The sequence below is a fragment of the Monodelphis domestica genome, chromosome 1 (genome assembly GCF_027887165.1).
Source record: "Monodelphis domestica isolate mMonDom1 chromosome 1, mMonDom1.pri, whole genome shotgun sequence".
In the NCBI taxonomy this organism is placed as follows: Eukaryota; Metazoa; Chordata; class Mammalia; order Didelphimorphia; family Didelphidae; genus Monodelphis; species Monodelphis domestica.
In genome coordinates this window covers 724,099,035-724,120,657 of record NC_077227.1, presented here as the reverse complement: position 1 = coordinate 724,120,657, position 21,623 = coordinate 724,099,035, and the positions used below count along the sequence as shown (strand labels likewise).

The 21,623-nt window shown below is 50.9% G+C and overlaps 1 protein-coding gene across 1 annotated transcript in view; it reads left to right on the top strand.

Annotated features, from left to right (window-relative positions):
* The window catches only part of RMND5A (required for meiotic nuclear division 5 homolog A), a 61,871-nt gene extending 52,502 nt beyond the window's left edge, over positions 1–9,369 (top strand). Inside the window, exons 5-9 of the mRNA XM_056813180.1 lie at positions 3,165–3,331; positions 4,566–4,731; positions 5,422–5,524; positions 5,940–6,094; positions 6,563–9,369. Of these exons, the coding sequence (XP_056669158.1) occupies positions 3,165–3,331; positions 4,566–4,731; positions 5,422–5,524; positions 5,940–6,094; positions 6,563–6,626 (655 nt within the window). The 3' untranslated portion in view covers positions 6,627–9,369. The remainder of the gene's footprint in view (positions 1–3,164; positions 3,332–4,565; positions 4,732–5,421; positions 5,525–5,939; positions 6,095–6,562) is intronic.
* Positions 9,370–21,623: the final 12,254 nt, after the last annotated feature.

Genomic DNA, 21,623 nt, shown 5'->3' with positions numbered 1-21,623 from the left:
GGCTTGGGAGCGATGGGAATAGAGCAGCACCGGGCGGCGGGGAGCCAAGGACGAGGGCAGCGAAGGGATGGGCACCGGGCGGACAGGCCCGTCCTCCCCCTGCTGGGCGGGTCCAAGGTGCGCTTGTGGGTGCTGCTCTCCGGGGCTGGCGCCATCGTCCACTCTGATTGCCGAGGCTCCCAACGGAGGCGTTCACACTTGCTCACGTCAGCCTCTCCCTGGGAACCGTGGGATGGATGGAGAGTCGCCTCGAAGAAGCAGGAGGTGCCGGCATTCTCTAGAGAGGCGGCGGGCGGACGGGGGTACCTGGGTTCTGGGACTGGCCTTCTGCCTCTTGTACCAGGGCTGGCTGCAGCCTGTCTCTCCCTCTGCCTGGGGCTGCGAGCTGCCTGAAGCAGAGCCCCAGGACACAGTGTGGGTGAGGGAGAGAGCCGGCGGGGGTCATTCAGGCTAATGCTGGCCGGTGCCCCTTTGGGGCTGGCCACGGACTGCTGAGAACGCGGCACCCTGAAGCTGCCCGTGGAGCCTCGGGGGTCGGCTCTCCCCACGAGTGGCCGCCAGAGGGACTGGTATGAACCTCCTTGGGCTCATTTCTGCCCTTGTGATGGAGGTCTGTGAGCAGCAGCAGCAGGAGAAACAGCCTGGAGGAGGAAGGAGCCGCTGCAGAGGAACAGAGCTGATCGGAAAGAGCCGGGTCTGCTCCCTCCGAGAGGAAGGGCCGAGGAGGCACGTGTGGCTGCTCTGAGAACCGGAAAGAGGGCCGGAGCCTGGAGGTGGCCCCGAGTGAAGACGGAGAAACAGTAAATTTTACAAAGGGGTCTCACGTGACCAGCCATCTCCAAGCCCGATCATGTGTGTGAGTGTGTGTGCATGTGCGTGTGCGTGTGTGTGTGTGTGAGTGTGTGTGCACCCGCGCTCCCCATGTCACACTTGGCCCTGCTGCCAGCGTCCTCGCTTCTAGTCCAGTTCGGGGTCCTCGCAGTGTCTCTTTCCTGAGCCGCTCTGATTCGTCGGACTCTGACCTCCGTCGGTCCGGATCCCAGGAGGATTTTCCAGATGCCAAGAGTCCTCAGCACTGCGGGGAGGCCTCCGAGTGATGCGGTGCACAGCTTCAGAAGGGAGATCCTTTGCTTTAAAATACGGTGTGGGGGAGGCAGGCACGGAGCAAGATGGCGGTTTAGGAGCAGGGAAAGCTGAAAGCGCTCTGACAAGCCTGGGACAAATCCCTGGAAGCCAGCACGGGAGACAGAAGCAGCAAGCAGCTTTCAGAATTCCCAGACCACAGGCAAAAAGAAAGAAAGAAAAGGACTGGGAAAATGAGCAAACAGCAGAAAAACACTTAACTCTCAAAAATTTCTCTGGGGGCAAAGAGCAAAGCACATCCGGGGATGGTGAGATCCAAGCAACCACATGCAAAACTTACCCCCAAAATGGGAAGAACTTAAAAGGAAATTCAAAACTCAAACAAGACAGGTGGAAGAAAAATAGGAAAAAGGAATGAAAGTAATACAAAAAGAAAATAATAGCTTAAAAAGCAAAATTAGTCAGCTGGAAAAAAGAGGTACAAAAATCCAGTAAGAAAAGAGTGCCATGAAAAGTGGAATGGACCAAATGGAAAAGGAGGTTCAAAAGACCATGGAAGGAATTCAGTCTAAAATCCACACCCAGAACATCCACTGATGTTAAGTGACGTCTGTGACGGGGTGACCCAGTGCCTTGATTGCTGATCAGGACCAGACCCTCTGCATCGTCTCCGCTTCGCTTCTCCCCTCTTCCCTGGAGGACCCCAGCCCCGCGCCTGCCCTGTTCTGTGGTTTGGTCTGAGGAGTGGTCCCTCCTTTCCCTTCCCCACTCTCATCTCCTCCTCCGTCCCTCCAGCTCAGGAGCCGCCCCTGCCCCAGACCTCCTCTCCCCTCCGGATCCTAACATGTTTCCACCCAGCCACGTCCTGGGCCATCTTTACAACCAGACATGCCTCGTTTATCCTTCCCAGCCAGTGAGCGGCGTTTTCTCTTTGGGCCCTGTTTTTCTGAGCTTGTTTTTAGCCATCCCCGTCCCGTGTCCCCCGTATACGGGCCTCTTGTCTCCCCTTCCCCTCCTTTCTGCGCCAGCGCCCGGCCTTCCGGCCCAGCATCCTTCCATTCACCCTCTCCCGTGGCATCACTGCCCGGGACTGGGCCAGGAGCCTTCGGCCTCCGTGGAGCCCAGCGTGGGCTGCCCCCTCCGCACTGAAAGCAGACGGAGCCCTGTGTGTCCGGCCATCGGCGAGCTCCTGGCTCTGCCGGCTCTTACCGTGGTCCAGGGCAGGGAGACGGAAGGGTGGGCGGCTCATGTCTGCGCCTCTTTCTTAGAGGGCTGCCAGTGTCCGATGATTTCAGGCTCCCGACAGCTCGGAGAGAGAAGCTCTATTATTATGCCCATTCCATAGATGAGGAAACTGAGGCAGACGCTGGCTCCAAGACTTGCCCAGGCTCACCCAGCTTAAAAGCGCTCCCAACCGTTTGAACTCGGGCCTCCCTGACTCGGGCCCGGTCTGTGGCCTCAGGTGTGGCGATCGCCGTCTGGGCCTTCAGGAGCTTGTTGGTCACCTGAGCGTGGCCAGTGAGAGGCGCTCCAGAGCTCCGGCTTCTGCCAGGGGCTCCTCCTTGGTCAGACGCCCTGAGGGCGCCCAGCGGGTGAGGGCCAGGCCAGGCTCCAGAGCGGGCAAGCGTGGCTCTGCGCCTTCAGTCAGCAAATCCCTTGTCAAGGCGTCCTGGGTGCCGGCCGGGGGCTGCCTGTGCCCCGGGACCAAGGCAGGCTGCCGGCGCGGTGCTGACGCGTCGCTCCCAGGAAGATCCAGCCCCGAGGTTGGCTCTTCTGTTTCACGGTTGGTCTTAGACAAGGCTCATGGCGGGCCAAGTGAGCGTCTGGGTGGAGCGGTCGCCCTGGAGGTGGCCTGGGTTCCCATCTAGCTGTGTGACCCTGGGCAAGTCACTTAAGCCCCATTGCCCGGCCCTCAGCTCTTCTGCATGGTTTGCTGCCCTTTTAAAGAGCCCCCTTTGGGCTCTGGGGATCGGCGCAGGTGCCGGCCGGCCCACCAGGGGGCAGCGCGCCCCTTCTCCTTCCGGAGTGCTGTTGGACAGGCTGACTGCGACTACCTGACGCGTCCTCTTCCTTCCCTGCAGATGGGCCGTGTCCAATCGGGAGATGCTCATGGCCCAGAACAGCTCCCTGGAGTTCAAGCTGCACCGACTCTACTTCATTAGCTTGTTGATGGGCGGGACGGCGAACCAGCGCGAGGCCCTGCAGTACGCCAAGAATTTCCAGCCCTTCGCCCTGAACCACCAGAAAGGTAAGGGGGCCTCCGTCCCTCTCCCGGGCCCGGTCAGTCAGAGGCGCGTCCTCCATCCCTTCCTGGCCTCCTCCTTTCCGGCTTGGCCACAGCTCCGAGACACAAGGCAGGGGCGAGGCGAATGCAATGGGGCCACCCGGCCACCCAGCGGAACCCACGTCCTCCCCCACGGGGGACCGGCCGCCCGTCCCCTTCCCTTTCCTCCCTTTGGCGGCTCCAAGTCCCTGACAGGCCTCCCGGACGCCTTTGGAGCTGCCCTCTGCCTCCGGCCCCTCTCCGGCGGCCTTTGCTGCGGCGCAGGCCCTCCTCGTGGGCACACAGACGGTCCGGGCCCTGTCCGAGGCCTCTTCGTGGGCGTCCCCTCGCCGCAGCCCTGCCTCTCTCCTCCCTCTCCGGAGGGCCCAGGCCTTGGGTCTTGGCCAGGCCCTCCCTCCCCAAGTGCCTGTTAGGCCTCTTGAATTCGGACGCCCCAATAGAACTCTTTCTCCCCCTTGGCTGAGGCTGCTGAGGACCCGTCGTCCTTCCTGCTGCCCACTGGCTCCCGGCCCGCCCCCTCGGGCGCTCTCCCCAGAGCCCGGCCCCTTCAGCCAGCTCTCCCGGCTGCCCCCGCCTGGCCGCTTTGGACCGTTCCCATTTTCCCCTTTCCCCGTCTGTCTCCTGACTGAGCGGCCGGGCCCTTCCAGGGCTCGGCCCCACGCGTGGAGGCTCCTCCCCAGGCTCCTGCCTCCTGGCTTCCTGCGGGCCTCGCTCCGTCTCTGCTCCTTCCTGCCTCCCGGAACAGAGGGCTTCCCCTCTGAGGGGCCGCGGGCACGGCGTGCTTCCCCATGGCGCCCCGGGAGGGCCCGCCGGCTCGTTGGCTCTGACGAGCTCACAGAGCAGGCGCGAAGGGCCCGCTGACGAGGGATCTGAGGGTGCCTGAGGGAAGGAGCGCCCGGGCTCAGCCAGCCAGGGAGGGAACGTGGCCCGAGGAGTGGAGTCGGGAGGGAGCCTCTGGAGGCCCAGGCGTGCGCGAGGTCGGGGGATCTGGGGGCCTCCAGGGCCGGGGCCGACCTCCGGCTGGACGCGTCGGAGCGTGCGCGCGCGCCCATCGAGGCCTGGCACAGAAAACCTTTCTCCTCCCCGGGAGGATCCGCTCGGCTCGCCGTGCTTCAGAAGGCCCCGACGAGGGAAGGCGGGAAGCTCGGAGCCGCCCCAGAGCCCGTGTCGGGCTGCTGACGCTGCTTTTGTCCCTCAGACATCCAGGTGCTGATGGGGAGCCTGGTGTACCTGCGGCAGGGCATCGAGAACTCGCCCTACGTGCACCTGCTCGATGCCAACCAGTGGGCCGACATCTGCGACATCTTCACCCGGGACGCCTGTGCCCTGCTCGGGCTGTCGGTGGAGTCGCCGCTCAGCGTCAGGTGCGGGGGAGCCCGGGCTCGGGTGGCTCGGGGCGGCGTTGGGGCCTCCGGCCCGCCCTTCCCAGGGGCCCGCAAGCTCACCCCGCCTCAGGCTTGAGCTGCTCTGGGAGTGTCGGGGGCTGCCCGCTTGGTGCCTCTCGTGCTCGAATCACAGAGCGAGCTGGGAGTCGGAGGTGCCTTCTTAGTGTGAGCCCAAGAGTGGCGGCACCCCGGGAGGGCCTCTGGGCGGACCCAGCGGCTGGAGATCCCGGAAGCTGTGCCCGGCAGGGCTGGGGTTCCTTGGGGGGCAGAGAAGGGGGCGGGCGCCTGGCGCTTCTCTGAAAAGTGGAGCTAAAGCCCAGGACGGCAGGGAGTGGCGGGAAGAGCTGCCGCCTCTCCAGGCCAAGAACCCGGGTTCTAATGTCGCTGTTCCACTTAGCCCGAGGCTGCTTCCCTGCGGCCTCGGGCTTCCCTCCCTTCTCTGGGCGATGTAAAAGGCGGCTCGGGTCCCTGGGGGTCACGTCCCCGCCCGGTCAGCAGGTGCACACAGCATCTGCTGTCGCTCCTGGGTCGCTGCTGCCGAGGGGCTTCAGAATCCACTGAAGACTCGCGGGGTCCCGCTCTCCCTCGGGGCTTCCCCCGCCTTTGGTCCCAGCGAGGACTGCAGGGCCTCGAGGCGGGTCTCACTGGTGTCTCCTCTGTCCCCGGCAGCTTCTCGGCGGGCTGCGTGGCCCTGCCGGCTCTCATCAACATCAAGGCGGTGATCGAGCAGAGGCAGTGCACGGGCGTGTGGAACCAGAAGGACGAGCTGCCCGTGAGTCCAGGCTCGCCGCCCCCCCCCCCCCCCCCAGCCTCCTGGGATAGGCGTGAAGGAGGCGAGGGTGGAGAGAGAGGAAGGAGCGGAGGCTGCTGGGAGCTCACGGCAGAGTGTGAAGGAGGCGAGGGTGGAGAGAGGAAGGAGCAGAGGCTGCTGGGAGCTCACGGCAGAGTGTGAAGGAGGCGAGGGTGGAGAGAGAGGAAGGAGTGGAGGCTGCTGGGAGCTCACAGCAGAGTGTGAAGGAGGCGAGGGTGGAGAGAGAGGAAGGAGCAGAGGCTGCTGGGAGCTCGCAGCAGAGCATGAAGGAGGCAAGGGTGGAGAGAGAGGAAGGAGCAGAGGCGAGGGGAGGCGCAGCATATCTGACCTCCAGCAGCTGCTCGGCTTCATCTCTCTGTGTTTTGTTTCTAAACAGATTGAAGTGGACCTCGGGAAAAAGTGCTGGTACCACTCTATATTTGCCTGTCCCATTCTTCGCCAGCAGACGACGGACAACAATCCGCCCATGAAGCTGGTCTGCGGCCACATCATCTCCAGAGATGCGCTCAACAAGATGTTCAACGGCAGCAAGTGAGTGTCCCGAGGGGCCGTGGGAGCCGGGGCGGCGGGGGGTGGCGAGCTCGTGCTGGCCTCCTGGGGTTGCCTTCTTCCAGGGCCACACATGCAGTGCGAGCCCAGGCCGGGCCCTTCGTCCCTTGGGCCTTTGGCGGCCCCGGGGGCTCTGTCCGTTGGGTTTGCTCCGCCCTCTTCCCTGTAAAGGAGGAGGCTGGTGGCCCCCCGACCCCTTGTGTGTGGCGGCCGTTTGGACTCTGGCGCAGCCGTGAGTTCCTTTCGGCCGAGTGTGCGCACGGAGGTACGGGGGTCGGGCTTCCCTCGTCGAGGCGTTCCAAGTTCGTGCCAGGCCATTTTCACCTTGTTGGTGAAGGAGGCTGGCCGAGCCTCTCCTAAGCAAAGCTCCTTCTCTGGGGCCCGTGGGATCCAGCCGCCTGGCCCCACGAGCGCAGACCCCCCCCGGTGACCGTGTCCCTCTGTCTCTAGATTGAAGTGTCCCTACTGCCCGATGGAGCAGAGCCCGGGAGACGCCAAGCAGATCTTTTTCTGAAGAGGAGACTCGCAGCAGTCTGTCTGTAAGGGAGCCCCGGGAGCGCTGCAGGGGCGCTTCCGAAGACCCGACCGCACTCGTTGTATGGACGCCGCACACCGTGGACTGCTGGGCCGCTCGAAGCCGGCGCTCAGCCCTGGCTGTGTCCACGCCGCAGAGGGCGCGGGCTCCCGGCCGACCTCCCGCAGGGCTTCGTTGTACTCTTGGTCTTCGTTTCTGATCAAGTCAATACACCAGCACTTGTCATTCAATGCCGGTTTTTGTACTTCATTCTATGGTGATTTTTTACTTTTTAAGAGCAGAAATGAGGAATCGCCCTCCCCTGTGTTGAATACTTCTCCTGCTTTTACTCTGTCAGCCTCTTCTTGGTGATTCTCATCTCCGAAGAATGTTTGTGAAAGTTTTATTTCCTGTTCTGTGTACATAATTAAAAACACTTCAGAAAACGTTTGATAAATTGAATAGTGCTTATAAAATGCATTTGTATTTTTTGCTTAAAGAAGAAAACAAGCTGTGATATATTCAGTGTCTGCTTTCAAGTGTTTCCTTCTGCCCCTTCTCCTGGCAACTCTTGTAGACGTCAGACATGCATCCACGGATGTCCGTCATCTGTCTGTCTGCCTGTCTGTCCGTGGCCCTTCCCAGGGCCGACGGTTGGACTTCCACCTCCGGCTTTGCCGTCATCTGCAGCCTGGCTGGGGCCTACGAGAGATGCTTATTTGAAGAAAACTCCATATGAGGGTTTAGGAAGTCAGAGCCCTGCAGGGGACGGGGCTCCCCGGATCCTTGAACGCCTGCCTCGAGAGGTGGCTTTCCAGGGCCCCGTGGGTCGTGGCCAGCCCCGAGCCGGCCGCTTCTTCGCTGGCCCTTTGGGGGGTGCGTGTCCGGCTGTAGGCTGCAGTGCTCAACGTGCATCGACTGAGAAGCCGGCCAGCGTCCTCGAGCCCCTCAGTCCATCTGCTGGTCGCCGTTTGTGTTTTAGGCGTCCTTCCCTCACGCTCTTCCCGATGCGGCCTGGCCCTTCTCTCTCGGGAGGCCCCCTTGGATGCGCTGCTCATCTGCCCGCGGCGTGGAAGGTGACCGTGAAAGAGCTTTGTTTGTCCGGCGTTCTCTGGGCGGAGCAAGCGCCCACGGCACCGTGGTAGCGTTTCGGAAGCTCTGTTTTCTTGGACTCGGAACTGGGCATCGATGCAAGAACTTCCTGAGGCGTGAAGAAGGAGGCAGACAGACAGGGCACCCTCTTCAAGCTTGACTCTCGGTGCCGTCCGAGGCACCGCGTGAACCCCCGCCGGGAACCCCTGGGCCGTGCTTGGGCCTCTTCTGCGGGGTGGCCCTTGGTGCCCACCCATTCTCCCGCTGGCTGTGGACCTTGGATGGCCCTCACGTTCACGTGGACGAGATCCGACACCGGCAGATGGCATCTGGGCCACCGTTGGGGGCCGGCCCGGAGCAGCTCCTTGCCTTTGGGGTCTGCGGGGTCTGCTTGTTCCCTGGGCAGGTGGAGCCCCCGCCAGGCTCCTCCTCGGACTTCCCCTTGAGTTCGTGGGAACCCAAGAGTGCCTGAAGAAGGGGCTCGGACGCTCCGAGCAGACACTGGCCGTCGGCAAGACCATAAGCCATAGACCTGCCGCAGACTGTTCTTTGTCTCAGCGCAGGACGTTCTGGTAGACTTGTAGCTCGCAAAGCTTACGTTGAGAAGCGACTTCACTAGAGCGTCTGGATGTGACTTTCCATCCCCCCTCCGGCCCCCCGGGCGGGGCAGCGTGGGCGCCCCCAGGGGAGCCAGTCAGCGCGGGGGTAAAGCGCGTGTCCATTCGCTCGAGACGACGCGCGGCCGAGCTTTTGTACCTGGTAACCAAAGAAGACGAGGGGCAGCAGGCGCGAGATGGCTCCTCCTCAGGGTAGCGGCGGGGGCGGCCTCCTGCCCAGCGGATGCTCAAGGTTCCCTATGGGGCCACTGGCGGACCGCAGGAAGGCCGTGCGAGTCCTCGGACTCTGGGAGCCCCGGCTCTTCTCTTTCCGGCCCAGTTTTCGGGGCTCGGGCTGGCTTCCCCGTTTGAGCTCCTCTTCACGGGGAAAGAGGCCGCCTCTCACCTCTACTAAGGGTCCTGGTGCTGCCTGGGCCCCGGCCGCCCTGCACTAGAGGCGTCCGTGTCAGTGTGTGTATTTCACGAGAAACCCTCCCAGAGGCAGGGAAGGAGGGGGGAGGGGCCGCGACAGATACCAAAACTGGGCGGAAGGACCCGCCATTCGCCGGGCGGGGGGCCTTTCTGCAGCCAAGGTCGGCTTCCAGAACACTCTCCGTCCTCTCCCCCCGCAGTGATTCTTCTCGGGGGGCCGCCGGCTCAGCGGCGCTCCCTCCGTTCGTTCTGTCTGTGGCGCGACGAGCTGGGGACGGGCTCCCCGGGGTGAGCTGGGGGGGCGCCGCAGGGAGGGCCGGGCCGGGCGTCTCCTCAGGATTGCGCGCGGCGACGTCCCCGCTCTTAGGCTCTCCGAAGCCTCTGTGGCAGGCGCCGCCTCCCGTCCTCGCTCCTCCGGCTCAGGATCTCTGTGTCGCTCCTCTGCTGTAGGGCTGTCTTGTGTGTCTGTCAGGACGTCACACAGCGTTGCACTGTAAGTACCCTACGGAGCTCCATGTACGAGATCGGGCCCGTTTTTAAATATGTATCTGCAAAGGCACAATAAAGCTGCACCCTAGACCATAGGCAATAACGCTGACAATAAACACTATTTAACACGTGCACCGTGGCCTGTTCTGTCCGTCTGCTTTGGGGAGGGCCCGGGAGCTTCTGGCACGTGTGAGGGACTTGAGGGGTCCGGCGTCCCCATGGAGTCTATGCGTCTCGCCGTTGTGCCCCTGCACACTGTGTTGGGGGAGCCTGTGCCCAGCGTGCCTCGCGTTCACGGCGCCTTCCCGGGGTACCTTATGAAGTCCCCTCGTAGGCGCTGCCCAGCGGACTGTGGACAGGAGGGAGAAAGCCCCTTCCCCGCCGGCGTGGGCAGCGTGTATTCTGCAAGCTTTTGTGGCTAAACGTTCAGAATTCTGCCATTTTCCGTCCTCCGTCCTATGGCCGTGCCCACTCCTTCCCGTTTCCCAGCCCACAGACCCCCTCACGTTGTAAGAGAGCGTATTGGAGTGAGGCAAAGAAGACCCAACAAGATGGTTCTCTTCCCAGAAGCCAGGGAGGACGTCCGGACCTTTCAGAGACCTTAGATGTCTCCCCTCCTGATCATCCTCATGTTGCCTTCCGGAATTCACTTGTTTCCACACCTGTTAACATTCTCCCGTGGACCTGCTGAAGGACCACTTTGTATCTTCTGACGAAGGAGTTTCTCTTGCTTGGGGCCCAAATCTCACGGCACAACGTTCATTCCTTTTAGGGAAGTCCCTGATTTGGGTCCCTGCGTGTATTTTCAGAGACCCAGACACCGAGAAGGCTTTGGGATTTCCCTCATTCGGTGGTGGGCCACCCAGGTCTAAACGTGTGGCTGAGGACCCCTGGGACCCAGAGAAGCGACAGCGTGCTGGGGAAGCTTCCATCCTCTACCAGAAGCTTTTGACCATCTCTGATTTGTAGTTAGCAAGGTGAACTTGAAGCCAGGAGCCTGCTTTGGGATCCTAATTTGATTTTTGGTCCGCTTGCTCTGTGCAGTGCTAGGCTCCTGGGAGATCCAAAGACATAGAATAAGGCCCCTGTTGTCGAGCAGCTTTTGACCTAATTAGGAATGACGAGGTTTAAAAATGCAGACAACGTAAGTCATAAGTACAAAAGAGTTCTCAGTCCTGTTTCTGATCCACACGAGACATTTAACAAATACTTGATGATTGATTAGCCCAAGGTGTCCAGAGTGCTCTGTGGTCAGATTCGGGAGAGAGCGCTTCCATAGTGGACGATCAGAAATCTTCATAGAACTTGGCATTTGTATGTTTCGAGACATCGGAAATAGCCGATAGTCGACATTTTGAGGTTTCCAAAATCCATCACACACTTTTGGAATTCTGATCCTCACAATAGGACTGTGAAGTCACAGATCATTGAAATGATACACACGAATGGGCATTCTATTCCCAGACAATGAATTGACATCCTTTTGGAGGACCTGAACTACATGTTAAATATTCTTGTTACAAATGAAGCTAGAAGATAAAAAAAAAATACACACCTAATTGGAGGGGAAGGGCAGCTCAAATTCTTCCCAGCTAAATAAAGAAGTTGGCAGAGTTGTTTCTATCATAGTCACCCAAACAGCAAGAAATTTAATGCAAGATGAGTGTCTTGCCTTGTAGGGTTCAAAATGAGCAAAAGCAGACTGCCATAGAATGGAGAAATTCTCTCAGGTAATTTGACAGTATTCTCCAAACTCAATCAACATGGCATTAAGATACTGATGACTTCCATGCTGGGTTCCACTACATGGAGGAACATGGTTTGGGATCAAGGACTAGAGAGTACTCAAAAGCCTTCATGAGAACTTTCTCTAAGAAGAGGTATGGAAAACTGCAGAAATCAAGAGCCTAGAAGGACATCAGGAAAAGTGATCTTTGCTAGAATGCCCCAATGTCTTCAAGTCAAATAAAAATATAAAGATTGAGAAAGGCTAAAGTTAGGGCAAAAAGTAATCCTAGCAACCCCACTTTTACCTGTTGAACAAACTTGGAAAAGTGGATAAAATTAAAGATAGTGGCTCTGTTATTTTTTTAGAAATGTAGCTGATTCAGAACCTTTAAAACCAAAGAACCTAGAGCGAGCCCTCATCCAACAAACATTTGGAGTTCCTTGTCAAACAAATCATCATTAAGGGTAACACTAATTTAGGGTATGGGCTTACATGCAAATCACTACATCAAAGGATAGTAGAATATTAGGAGCACAGTGTAGTCTGGCAAAATGAAAAGTGGTTATGGGGAAAATGTGCTTGCAGAAAGGTTGACACAGCTCAACCAGATGAATGAGAGCATTTGTTGATATTGGAAGGACAAAAAATAGATGTCAACTGGAACAGATCCATTGTGTCAATGTGGTGAGCTTTAATCTCATGCAACATTGCTGGAAATATGTGCAAATTGAATTAAAATGTAATATGCTGTTGTGCAGAAATGGGATTAGAAAGTAGTAGTCAAAGGCTATAAGATTAGGAAGCTACCTGCTGTGGGGTTGGCCAGCCTCCTACAGGGTATGGGGTCTTGGAGGTGGGATGGTGTCGGCGAAATGATGGATGGGACACAGCTTTCACATTCAACCCACCGCACAGGTTTCACAGGATAAACTGTTCCACATTGGCTGGGGCCTGGCTTTATTTTATACCCCCATGATCACACATCTACTTGGCACACAGTTTCATTCTCAACATACATGTTTCCATATAACTGAACAACAGACAGGAAGCCTAGGGAGATAGTCAATGAAACATTGTTGCAAAGTGCAGGATCAGAGGGTAGAATCAACATGACCCAGATATAGGTTAGGGAATTCAGAGCACAGATTTGCCAGAAGTTTTTATGTCCAGAAAAGAGGGTCCTATCTAAGTGGGTATATAAGAATCCTTAGGTTTAATTTTGTAAGTGGGATCTCCTGGTAATATCCTGGGGGGACAGAGTGGGACTTCTCTATTAACCCTGCAAGCATGTTGCTCTCATCTATTTTTCCTTGGGCTAAGTAAGAATAATAATCATAGCAATTCCAATAATAAGGGAATGCCAACAAGGAATGTCACCTAGGGTTTCAGTGGGTGTTTCCATCCTTCTTGGGGGCTGCTTTGCAGTTCCCGGTTTCCACATGGACTGTGTCAAACAGCGTGATCTTTGATGGCTTCCGGCAGCTACCCAATTAAGTTTGAGAGGGAAAAGGATAGGGATACTAAAAACAAAAAGCCTCAACTTTTATCTTACAGTCAATACTGCATGTCGGTTCCAAGGCAGAAGAGCCATGAGAGCTAGGCAACTGGGATTAAGTGACTCGCCCAGGGACACCCAGATAGGGAGTATCAGGCTAAATTTGAACCCAAGACCTTCCATCTCTGAATCCTTTGGGCCACTTAGTTGCCCCCTACAGGGATACTTTTAAAATGTATTATGTATACACTTATTAGTATGTATATGAAGCAAGTTAAAAAGGAACTTTTATTTCCCACCTTTGTGCAGTTTGTGCCTGGAATGCACTCCCTCCTCTTAGAATTTCCACCTTCCTTCAAAAGGCATTTTCCCCTGTCATTTCCTTTGGGAAGTCTCTCCAGAATTCTCTAGATGTGAAGGCTCTCTTCCCTGCTCAAAATAATAATTTATATTCTGCTGCTTTAGAGAGGAGAGAGGGCAGGAAGACCTGTACTGCCTCTGACACAAGTGCTGTGTGACTATACCAACCTTTTTCCACCAGTGAAATTTGACTGAAGCATTGATTAGGTGTATATGTGCCAGCCACGGGACCCCAATAAAGTGTATTTATATGTCATATCTCCCCCACCCCAATCTAGCATAAGCTCCTTGAAAGTGAGTATCATTGTTCGTTTGATCTTTGTGACTGGCACCTAATGCTGAATGCTTATTAGATCAGAGAAGGATACAGTCATACAGTCACCTGAAATGTGTAGATTAGGCTCTGTTTGGTGATAAGAAAGAAGCTTATGTCTAGAACAAGAGGCAGCCCTAAAAGGCTCTTTTGCAACAAAGCATTTCCCATTCACATGCATGCCCCTGTCACATCTGATCCTCTGACAACAGAATAAAGAACTGCTGAGTAACAGCACCAAGCAGAAGAGAAAGCAGGGACGTACCTCCATCACCTCGACACCCTGCAGCATCACTGAGGTCTCATTTGAATCCAGAACCTTCTATCTCTAGACCTGGCTCCCAATCTCCTGAGCTACTTGGCTGTCCCCCAAATCCATAATAATTTAAAAGAGACCAGCCAAAACATTTCACACAAAGTGGACTTAACTATTTCTCATGTCGTAATATGCAATTATTAGTCAGTCTAATGAGTTTCTCCATCAGTATACATTTCACAGACTTGGCAGGAACCCAATGGCCAACCTAGTTCCTAAAGAAAGCCTTATTTATCTACCTACAAAACAAGGAGTTACCAAACAGTTTGCTTAAAGACCTCCAATGAGGGGAGAACTAATTCATCTTTTTTTTAAATTTAATTTTCCTATCTCTTCTCTCACTTCATTGGAGAAGACGAGAAATATAATATCCATCGAAAATGAAGTCATGCAAAGCAAATTCCTTCATTAGCCATGATTAAAAAAGGAAGAAAATAAAGAAGAAATGAAGGAAAGAAAGAAATATGCTTCATTCTCTACATTGAATCCATCAGTTCTTTATCCGGAGGTGGATTTCTTTTTTTTTTCATCATGAAATATGGTAGCCGAGCTGGGTGTCCCCAGGCAAGTCCCTTAACCCTCCTTGCCTAGCCCATACCATATACCATAACTTGTTCAGCCATTCCCTGATGGATGGGCATCCCCTCATGTCTTAGTTCTTGGCCATCACAAAAAGCTATTATAAATATTTGTGCATGTATGGGCCTTTCCTATTTTTTTTTGTCTCCTTGGAGGTATAGACCTAGTAGTGATGCTACTGTTTAATAGTCTAATAGCTTTTTGACCATTGTTCCAAATCGTTATCAAGAATGATTGGACCAGTTCACAACTCTACTGGTGGTGTATTAGTGCACCTATTTCCCCATGTCCTCTCCAGCATTTATCTTTCCTTTTCTGTCATTTTAGCCAATCCAGTGGGTACAAGGTGATACATCAGAATTGTTTTCATGGGCATTTCTTCAATTATTAGTGATTTAGAGCATTTTTGCACATGGCTATAGAAAGCTTCGATTTCTAATGAAAACTGCCAGTTTCTATCCCTTTATCAAGTGGGGAATGGCTCTTATAGTAAATATAAGTAAATATAAGCTCCGTTCCTTTTATATTTGAGAAATGAGACCTTTATTAGGGAAACTTGCTGCAAAGATTTTTTTCCAGCTTCATATTTTAGTTTCTTTCTTGTTATTTGTGCAAACTTCTTCTAATTTTGCATAATTGAAATCAGCCGTTTTATCACTTGTGAACTCTGACAGGTGATATCTTTCAGGCTCCATTCATTTGCTTTTGATGTCATCCTTTAGGACTAATCATGCACTCATCTTGAGTTTATTGTGGCATACAGTCTGAGACGTTGGTACGGTGGCACCTTGACACACGGGTTTAATTAGTTCCACGGCCAAGCTCGTAACTCAATTTGTGTCTCCAATTGAATTTCCTCATTTAAATGAATGGAAATACAATTAATCTCTTCCAGTCCCCCCCTCCAAAAACACATGAATTTTTTGTTTGATAGGCTTTTAAATATGAAAATGTACTTTACAAATAACAAATAAATATATTTATAGATAATAAGAAAGAATGTAAAGAAATAAACTTGCTTATGAAATGTTATTTACCTTCAAGGTCAGGAGAAGATTTTCATTTCTTGCGCTATTGCTTAACATAACCCATTCTCGAAACACTTAATGCTACATTCGAATGCAAAATTGACCCTACACATTGCTTACGATATGCAACTTTGTCCCTAAACTTCATGCCTATTTAAAAATTTTTACTTAATTAGCGTCACTTTCTTCATTGAATTTTGGCCTTTTTGCCACACTTTCCTCGATTTCCCGTAGAGACCGTTTCAATAAAAACTTGTCCACAGAAGTTTGTTTCTTCCTCCCTTTCAGAACGTTTTGATAATGTGTGAAACAAACCATCCCACAGCGCCAATGCATGACCTGGCACAACTTTTTCTGGGTGTGTCTTTTCAATAAACTCTTTAATTTCCCCCAAATCCTCAACAGTTCCTTAATCTTGCTTGTACCTATGGCTCCTCTCCACCAATTTCCTGCAAAACCTCTGTATGCTGCTGCTGCTGCTGCTGCTGAAACTCCTTCAATTCCCCTGTTGACAGGGCCCATGGCTAAACCTTAAGAAATTGGCCAAAAAAAGGATAATAAAGGCAAAAAGAAACGAGAAAGCCAAAGCAATTCACTACAGATGGCCAGATAAACACTGAACTGAACAAGAGCCTCGTGTAACTCGTGAAACCAAACCTTGGACGGACTCTATAGTGGAGGGTGGTGGAAGCTCCTGATTCAAATATTGGCTCGTGACTGAAAGCAAAAAATCCCCGTCATGAGCATTCATATCTCATTGCTCATGACTTAAGGTGCTCATGTATCAAGGCACCATGGTATATGCCTCCTTTTTCTTTCTTTTTTTGGGGGGGAGATTTCATTCAATTAGTTAATTTAGAATATTTTTCCATGTTAATTTAGAATATTTTCCACATTAATTTAGAATATTTTTATGTTAATTTAGAATATTTTTGTTAATTTAGAATATTTTCCATGTTAATTTAGAATATTTTCCACATTAATTTAGAATATTTTTGTTAATTTAGAATATTTTCCATGTTAATTTAGAACATTTTCCACATTAATTTAGAATATTTTTGTTAATTTAGAAAATTTTCCATGTTAATTTAGAATATTTTTATGTTAATTTAGAATATTTTTGTTAATTTAGAATATTTTCCATGTTAATTTAGAACATTTTCCACATTAATTTAGAATATTTTTATGTTAATTTAGAATATTTTTGTTAATTTAGAAAAATTTCCATGTTAATTTAGAATATTTTCCACATTAATTTAGAATATTTTTATGTTAATTTAGAATATTTTTGTTAATTTAGAATATTTTCCATGTTAATTTAGAACATTTTCCACATTAATTTAGAATATTTTTGTTAATTTAGAAAATTTTCCATGTTAATTTAGAATATTTTCCACATTAATTTAGAATATTTTTAAGTTAATTTAGAATATTTTTCCATGTTAATTTAGAATATTTTAAAGTTAATTTAGAATATTTTTGTTAATTTAGAATATTTTACACATTAATTTAGAATATTTTTATGTTAATTTAGAATATTTTTGTTAATTTAGAATATTTCCATGTTAATTTAGAACATTTTCCACATTAATTTAGAATATTTTTAAGTTAATTTAGAAAATTTTCCATGTTAATTTAGAATATTTTCCACATTAATTTAGAATATTTTAAAGTTAATTTAGAATATTTTTCCATGTTAATTTAGAATATTTTTCCATGTTAATTTAGAATATTTTTCCATGTTAATTTAGAAAATTTTCCATGTTAATTTAGAATATTTTTCCATGTTAATTTAGAATATTTTTCCATGGTTACAAGATTCATGTTCTTTCCCAACCCCCTCCTGTAGGGGACGCACAACTCCACTAGGTTTTACCTGTGTCATTGAACAAGACCTATTTCCATATTATTGATATTTTATGTGCCTAGTTTCTGCCGGACTTTCCCCCACTTTTCCCAGAAGTCTTTGTCAAATAATGAGTGAACTTTGGACTTCTCAAACGCTACATTACGGTGCTCATTTATTATAGATAATGTACCTGATCTATTCCACTGATTGACTTAGTCACCTTGAAAAATAAATAAAAACTCCCATTTTCCAACTGAGAATCAATACTGAATGTTGATTCCAAGGCAGAAGAGCAGCAAGGGCTAGACAACTGGGAGTGAAGTGACTTGCCCAGGGTCACACCGCTAGGAAGTATCTACATTCAGATTTGAGCCCAGGACCTCCTGCCTCTACATCTGGCCACCTCGCTGCCTCCAAATTAATATTCTTAAAATGTCTATCTCACCTCAGAAATCTTCAGTGGCTTACTTTTGCCAATAGGATAAAATGCAAAATCTTCATCTTTTCATCCTGTTGGCTCCCACCTCCCTTTGGTCTCCTTTGTGTAGAGTGACCTGTATTTCTACTCCATACTGGATGGTCCATGCCCTTCCTTCTTCCCTTTGGCAATGGTCAGCCCCTTCCCCCAATCTACTTTACCCTCCATCCTCCCCGCCATTTTGGAGGAATTCCTAACTTCTTCCTAAGAGCAGTGCGGAGAGATGTGGCCGTCAGTCTCCCTCCTGGAAAGCCCCAATGATTTGTGACCATGCTGTACCCCGCTAGAATGGTGGCTTCCTGAAGCTTCTAGTGATGCCACTCGATCGCTGCATTTCTAGTCTCTGGCACACAGTAGGTACTTGTAGACGGTTGTTGATTTTGCCACATAGTACAGGGGATTTTCTTCACTCAACCGAAGTGTCTCTTCTGGGTTGTGTCCTAGATCTAGGCTGAACTCGCCCTCCTCTCCCCAGATCCTCTTTCCTGTTGGGCAGTAGCACCCCCCCCCAATAAAATCAGTTCAGAACTCTGCTGAGGCGTAGCGCTCCTGCCTTGGACTGTGCCTATGGAGAAACTCAGCTTTGATGTGGGAAAAGCCCAACCACCCAACCCAGCTGGCCATGGAGTCAGAGAAGCCGAGCTTCCAATCCTGGCCCTGCTCAGTTCTAAGCTCTCAGATTTAGACCCAGGAAGGACCTGCCTTGAGTCCAGCCACCTTGTCTTAGGGATGAGGAGCCTGAAAGTTACAGAGAAGCTACTTATTCAAGGTCACACAGCTAGTAAATGTCTGAAGTGGGAGGGGAAGCCAAGGCAGACTTTACTTATTTTTTAAACCCCTTCCTTCTGTCTTAGAGTCGATACTAAGTGGGGTTCCAAGGCGGAAGAGCAGTAAGAGCTAAGCTGAGGGGGTGGGGTCAAGTGACTTGCCCAGGGTCACACAGGACCTCCTATCTCCAGAACTGGCTTTCCATCCACAAATCCACCTCGCTGTCCTTAAGGCAGAACTCTTTAAGTGTAGGTCTTTATCCACTACTCCACACTGCCTATTGAGAAAACACTTGATTTGGAGTAAGTCTATTACCTTCTCCAGGTCTCAGTTTCCAAATCTATAAAATGATGGGCCTGCCATCAATCTTTACTTCCAGATCTAAATCCTGTAGAAAATAATTATCTGGCTTTGTTCTGGGCATTCAGCAACTTTCCCAGCTCTTTGGTGATGAGCCTCCCCCATCCATCTCATTCAGCACTTATTACCAGAGCAGGGTCACTCATCCATTACCCTAAGCAAGGTTTGGAAAGTGGTGCAGGGGACAGAGCACCAGGCCTGGGGTCAAGAGGACTTGGGTTCAGACTTCAGACACTTCCTACCTGCATGACCCTAGGCAAGTCACTTAACCCTGACTGCCTAGTCTTTGCACTAATGTCTTAGAGGTGTTACTAAGACAGAAAGTAAGGGGGGGAAGAAAGAAAGAAAGAGCGAAAGAAAGAAGAAAGAAAGAAAAGAGAAAGAAAAGAAAGAAAGACAAGGAGAAAGAGAGAAAAGAAAGAAAGAAAGAAAGAAAGAAAGAAAGAAAGAAAGGAAGGAAGGAAGGAAGGAAGGAAGGAAGGAAGGAGGAAGGAAAGAAGAAAGGAAGGAAGAAAGAAAAAGGAAGAAGAGAGAAAGAAAGAAAAAGGAAGAAAGAGAAAGAAGGAAGAAACGAAGGAAGGAAGGAAAAGAAAAAAGAGAAAATGACCATCCCTGTCTGGGTCCCCAGCTGGACCTGGTTTCCAGTCCTGCCTCTGTGGCACATCCTCTGCATGACCTTAAGCAAATCACTTGACTTCCCTGGAGGTCAGTTTTTCATCTTTCAAATGAGGATGTGGGACAAGACGGCTTCTGATGCCTCTTCCAGCTTAGATCTATGATCTCATGGAAATAAGACGCCTGCCCTCATGGAGCTTACTGCCTAGGATGGGAGATGGGGCAGGGACTTGGGGAGCAACGATACCAGAAAGCCTGTGGCAGGAGCGTCAGATAACTATAAACAAAGGGATATGGGAAATTGGAGGTGAGAGAGTTCATTTCTTGGTTGGGGGTGTATGTGGAAATCTGGGAAGGCTTGATGGAAGAGGTGGGATTTGAACTGTGTTTAGAAGGATGATTGGGATTTTGGCAGCCACAGGTACCCAGTGGGAGCCTCCTGTAAGCAGTCAGAGGCAAGGGAAGGGCAGTGTGGGGCAATGAGGAGGGTCTCTGGATGGTCTTTGTTTTTCTACTGATGAGGGTCCCCAATTTCTTCTTCCTTCACTCCTGTTCTGGGCTCAAGGGAAACCAATCAGGGAGCGAGCCAGTGCCATAGAACATCAGGACTGTCCTATTTGATGGAAACCCACTCTATGGAAATTCACGCTTTTGCAATGAATTTGGGGCTATAATTTGGAAATTTCCGTTTCCTACAATTGCCTTGCAGTGACTTCAGGAGGTAGGCATTCAGTAAATAAGGAAATAGCAAATAAAATGATATTTGTAAAGTTCTCAGCCCAGGCCTGATACATAGTGTGAGTTTCATAAATGCTTTCTTTGGGGGCATCTAGAGGGGCTCAGAGGATAGGGAGCCAGGTCTGGAGATGGAATGTCCTGGGTTCAAATCTTGCCTCAGACACTTCCCAGCTGTGTGACCCTGGGCAAGTCACTTGACCCCCATTGCCTAGCCCTTACCACTCTTCTGCCTTGGAGCCAAAACACAGTATTGACTCCAAGATGGAAGGTGAGGGTTTTAAGAAAAAAAAAGAACCAGATGTGTTGGCAGAAACTTACACTTAGAGTTAGTCATTTCAAGGGGAGGAGTAGAGAAGTCAGGGAGACCTTCCTGGGGGAGGAGATCCCTGAACCTAACAGACAGAAGTGACTTCTTGGTGATGGTGATATCACCAAGGTGGGATGGGATAGCACAGCAGATCTGGAGGTTCTGTAGGGAGGCAGAAGAGGCAAGTCCTATGTGTGGGGAATGAGAGAAGCCCAGAAAGATGGGTGGAAACTCGATAGGGAGGATCTTATATTTAATCCGAGAAGCAGGAAGGAGCTGTTGGTGCTTGTTGAGCAGGGGGAAGACATGGTTGGCTGGTCGTCCCAACATGGTGCCTTGGGAAAGGAGGAGAGGCTGGAGGAGGCCATCGCAATAGGCTGTTGGTTTTTGACTTCTGTCATTTTGATGCTCTTTTTAAAGATTGGTTTGGAAGGATTCTCAGAGCCGTTTCAGCTTTGGCTGCTACTAAACCGCCATCTTGCTCAGCCGCCATCTTGGCTCTCCATCTCAATAGTCTGGCCAAGAGAGGATAAGAACCCTTGAACTGGGGTAGAGGAAGGAAGGAAAGAAACAAGCCTTTATTAGGGACCTGCTTACATACTAGGCATTGTACTAAGTGCTTTACAAAGGTCTCCTTTGATCATCATAGCCACCGAGTTCAGTAAGTGCCATAATTAAGCCCATTTGGTCATCATTCAGTTGTTTCATTTGTGGTTGGCCATTTCCTTCTCCAGCTCATTTGACAGATGAGGAAACTGAGGCAAACTTAGTGAAGTGACTTGCCCAGGGTCACACAGCTGGCAGATTTCTAATCCTTGTCGGGTCTCCATTAGCTGCTTTCTCTAGTGCTCTGTATGAGTCAGAGATGCAGATGGGTGTCAGAGATTTCTGCATTTTCCATATTGTTCAATCTACTAAACACTGGGTAGTGATGGCACCCTTTTGTATGAGATCTCTCGAGAAAAGTCCCTGTTTCTTTCTCTTGGAGTGTTAATTCTGGCATGAGGACCTTTTGGATATCAGATTCCAGCCCCAGAATTCAGGCTTGTGTTTTATTTTATTCTTTATCATACAATTAAAATTAAAGATCTGATCCTAGAAGGAATTCCTTCCCTGAATAGACTTTTTCAGGCTTTGTGCACAGGTCTGACCATCACCTCCTTATTCAATAAGCTCTAGGGTCTCCCTGTCACCTCTGAGATCAAACAGAAAATCCTTTTCTTCCACCTTAGAATCTGTAATGATTCCAAGACAGAAGAGTGGAAAGGGCTAGGCTATGGGGGTTCAGTGACTTGCCCAGGGTCACCCAGCCAGGCAGTGTCTGAGGCCAGATTTGAACCCAGGACCTCCCATCTCTAGGTCTGGCTCTCAATCCACTGAGTCACCTAGCTGCCCCTTCAACAATGACCCCAATGGCAGAAAGAGCCTCCTTAACTTTTCTTAATTGCTTCAA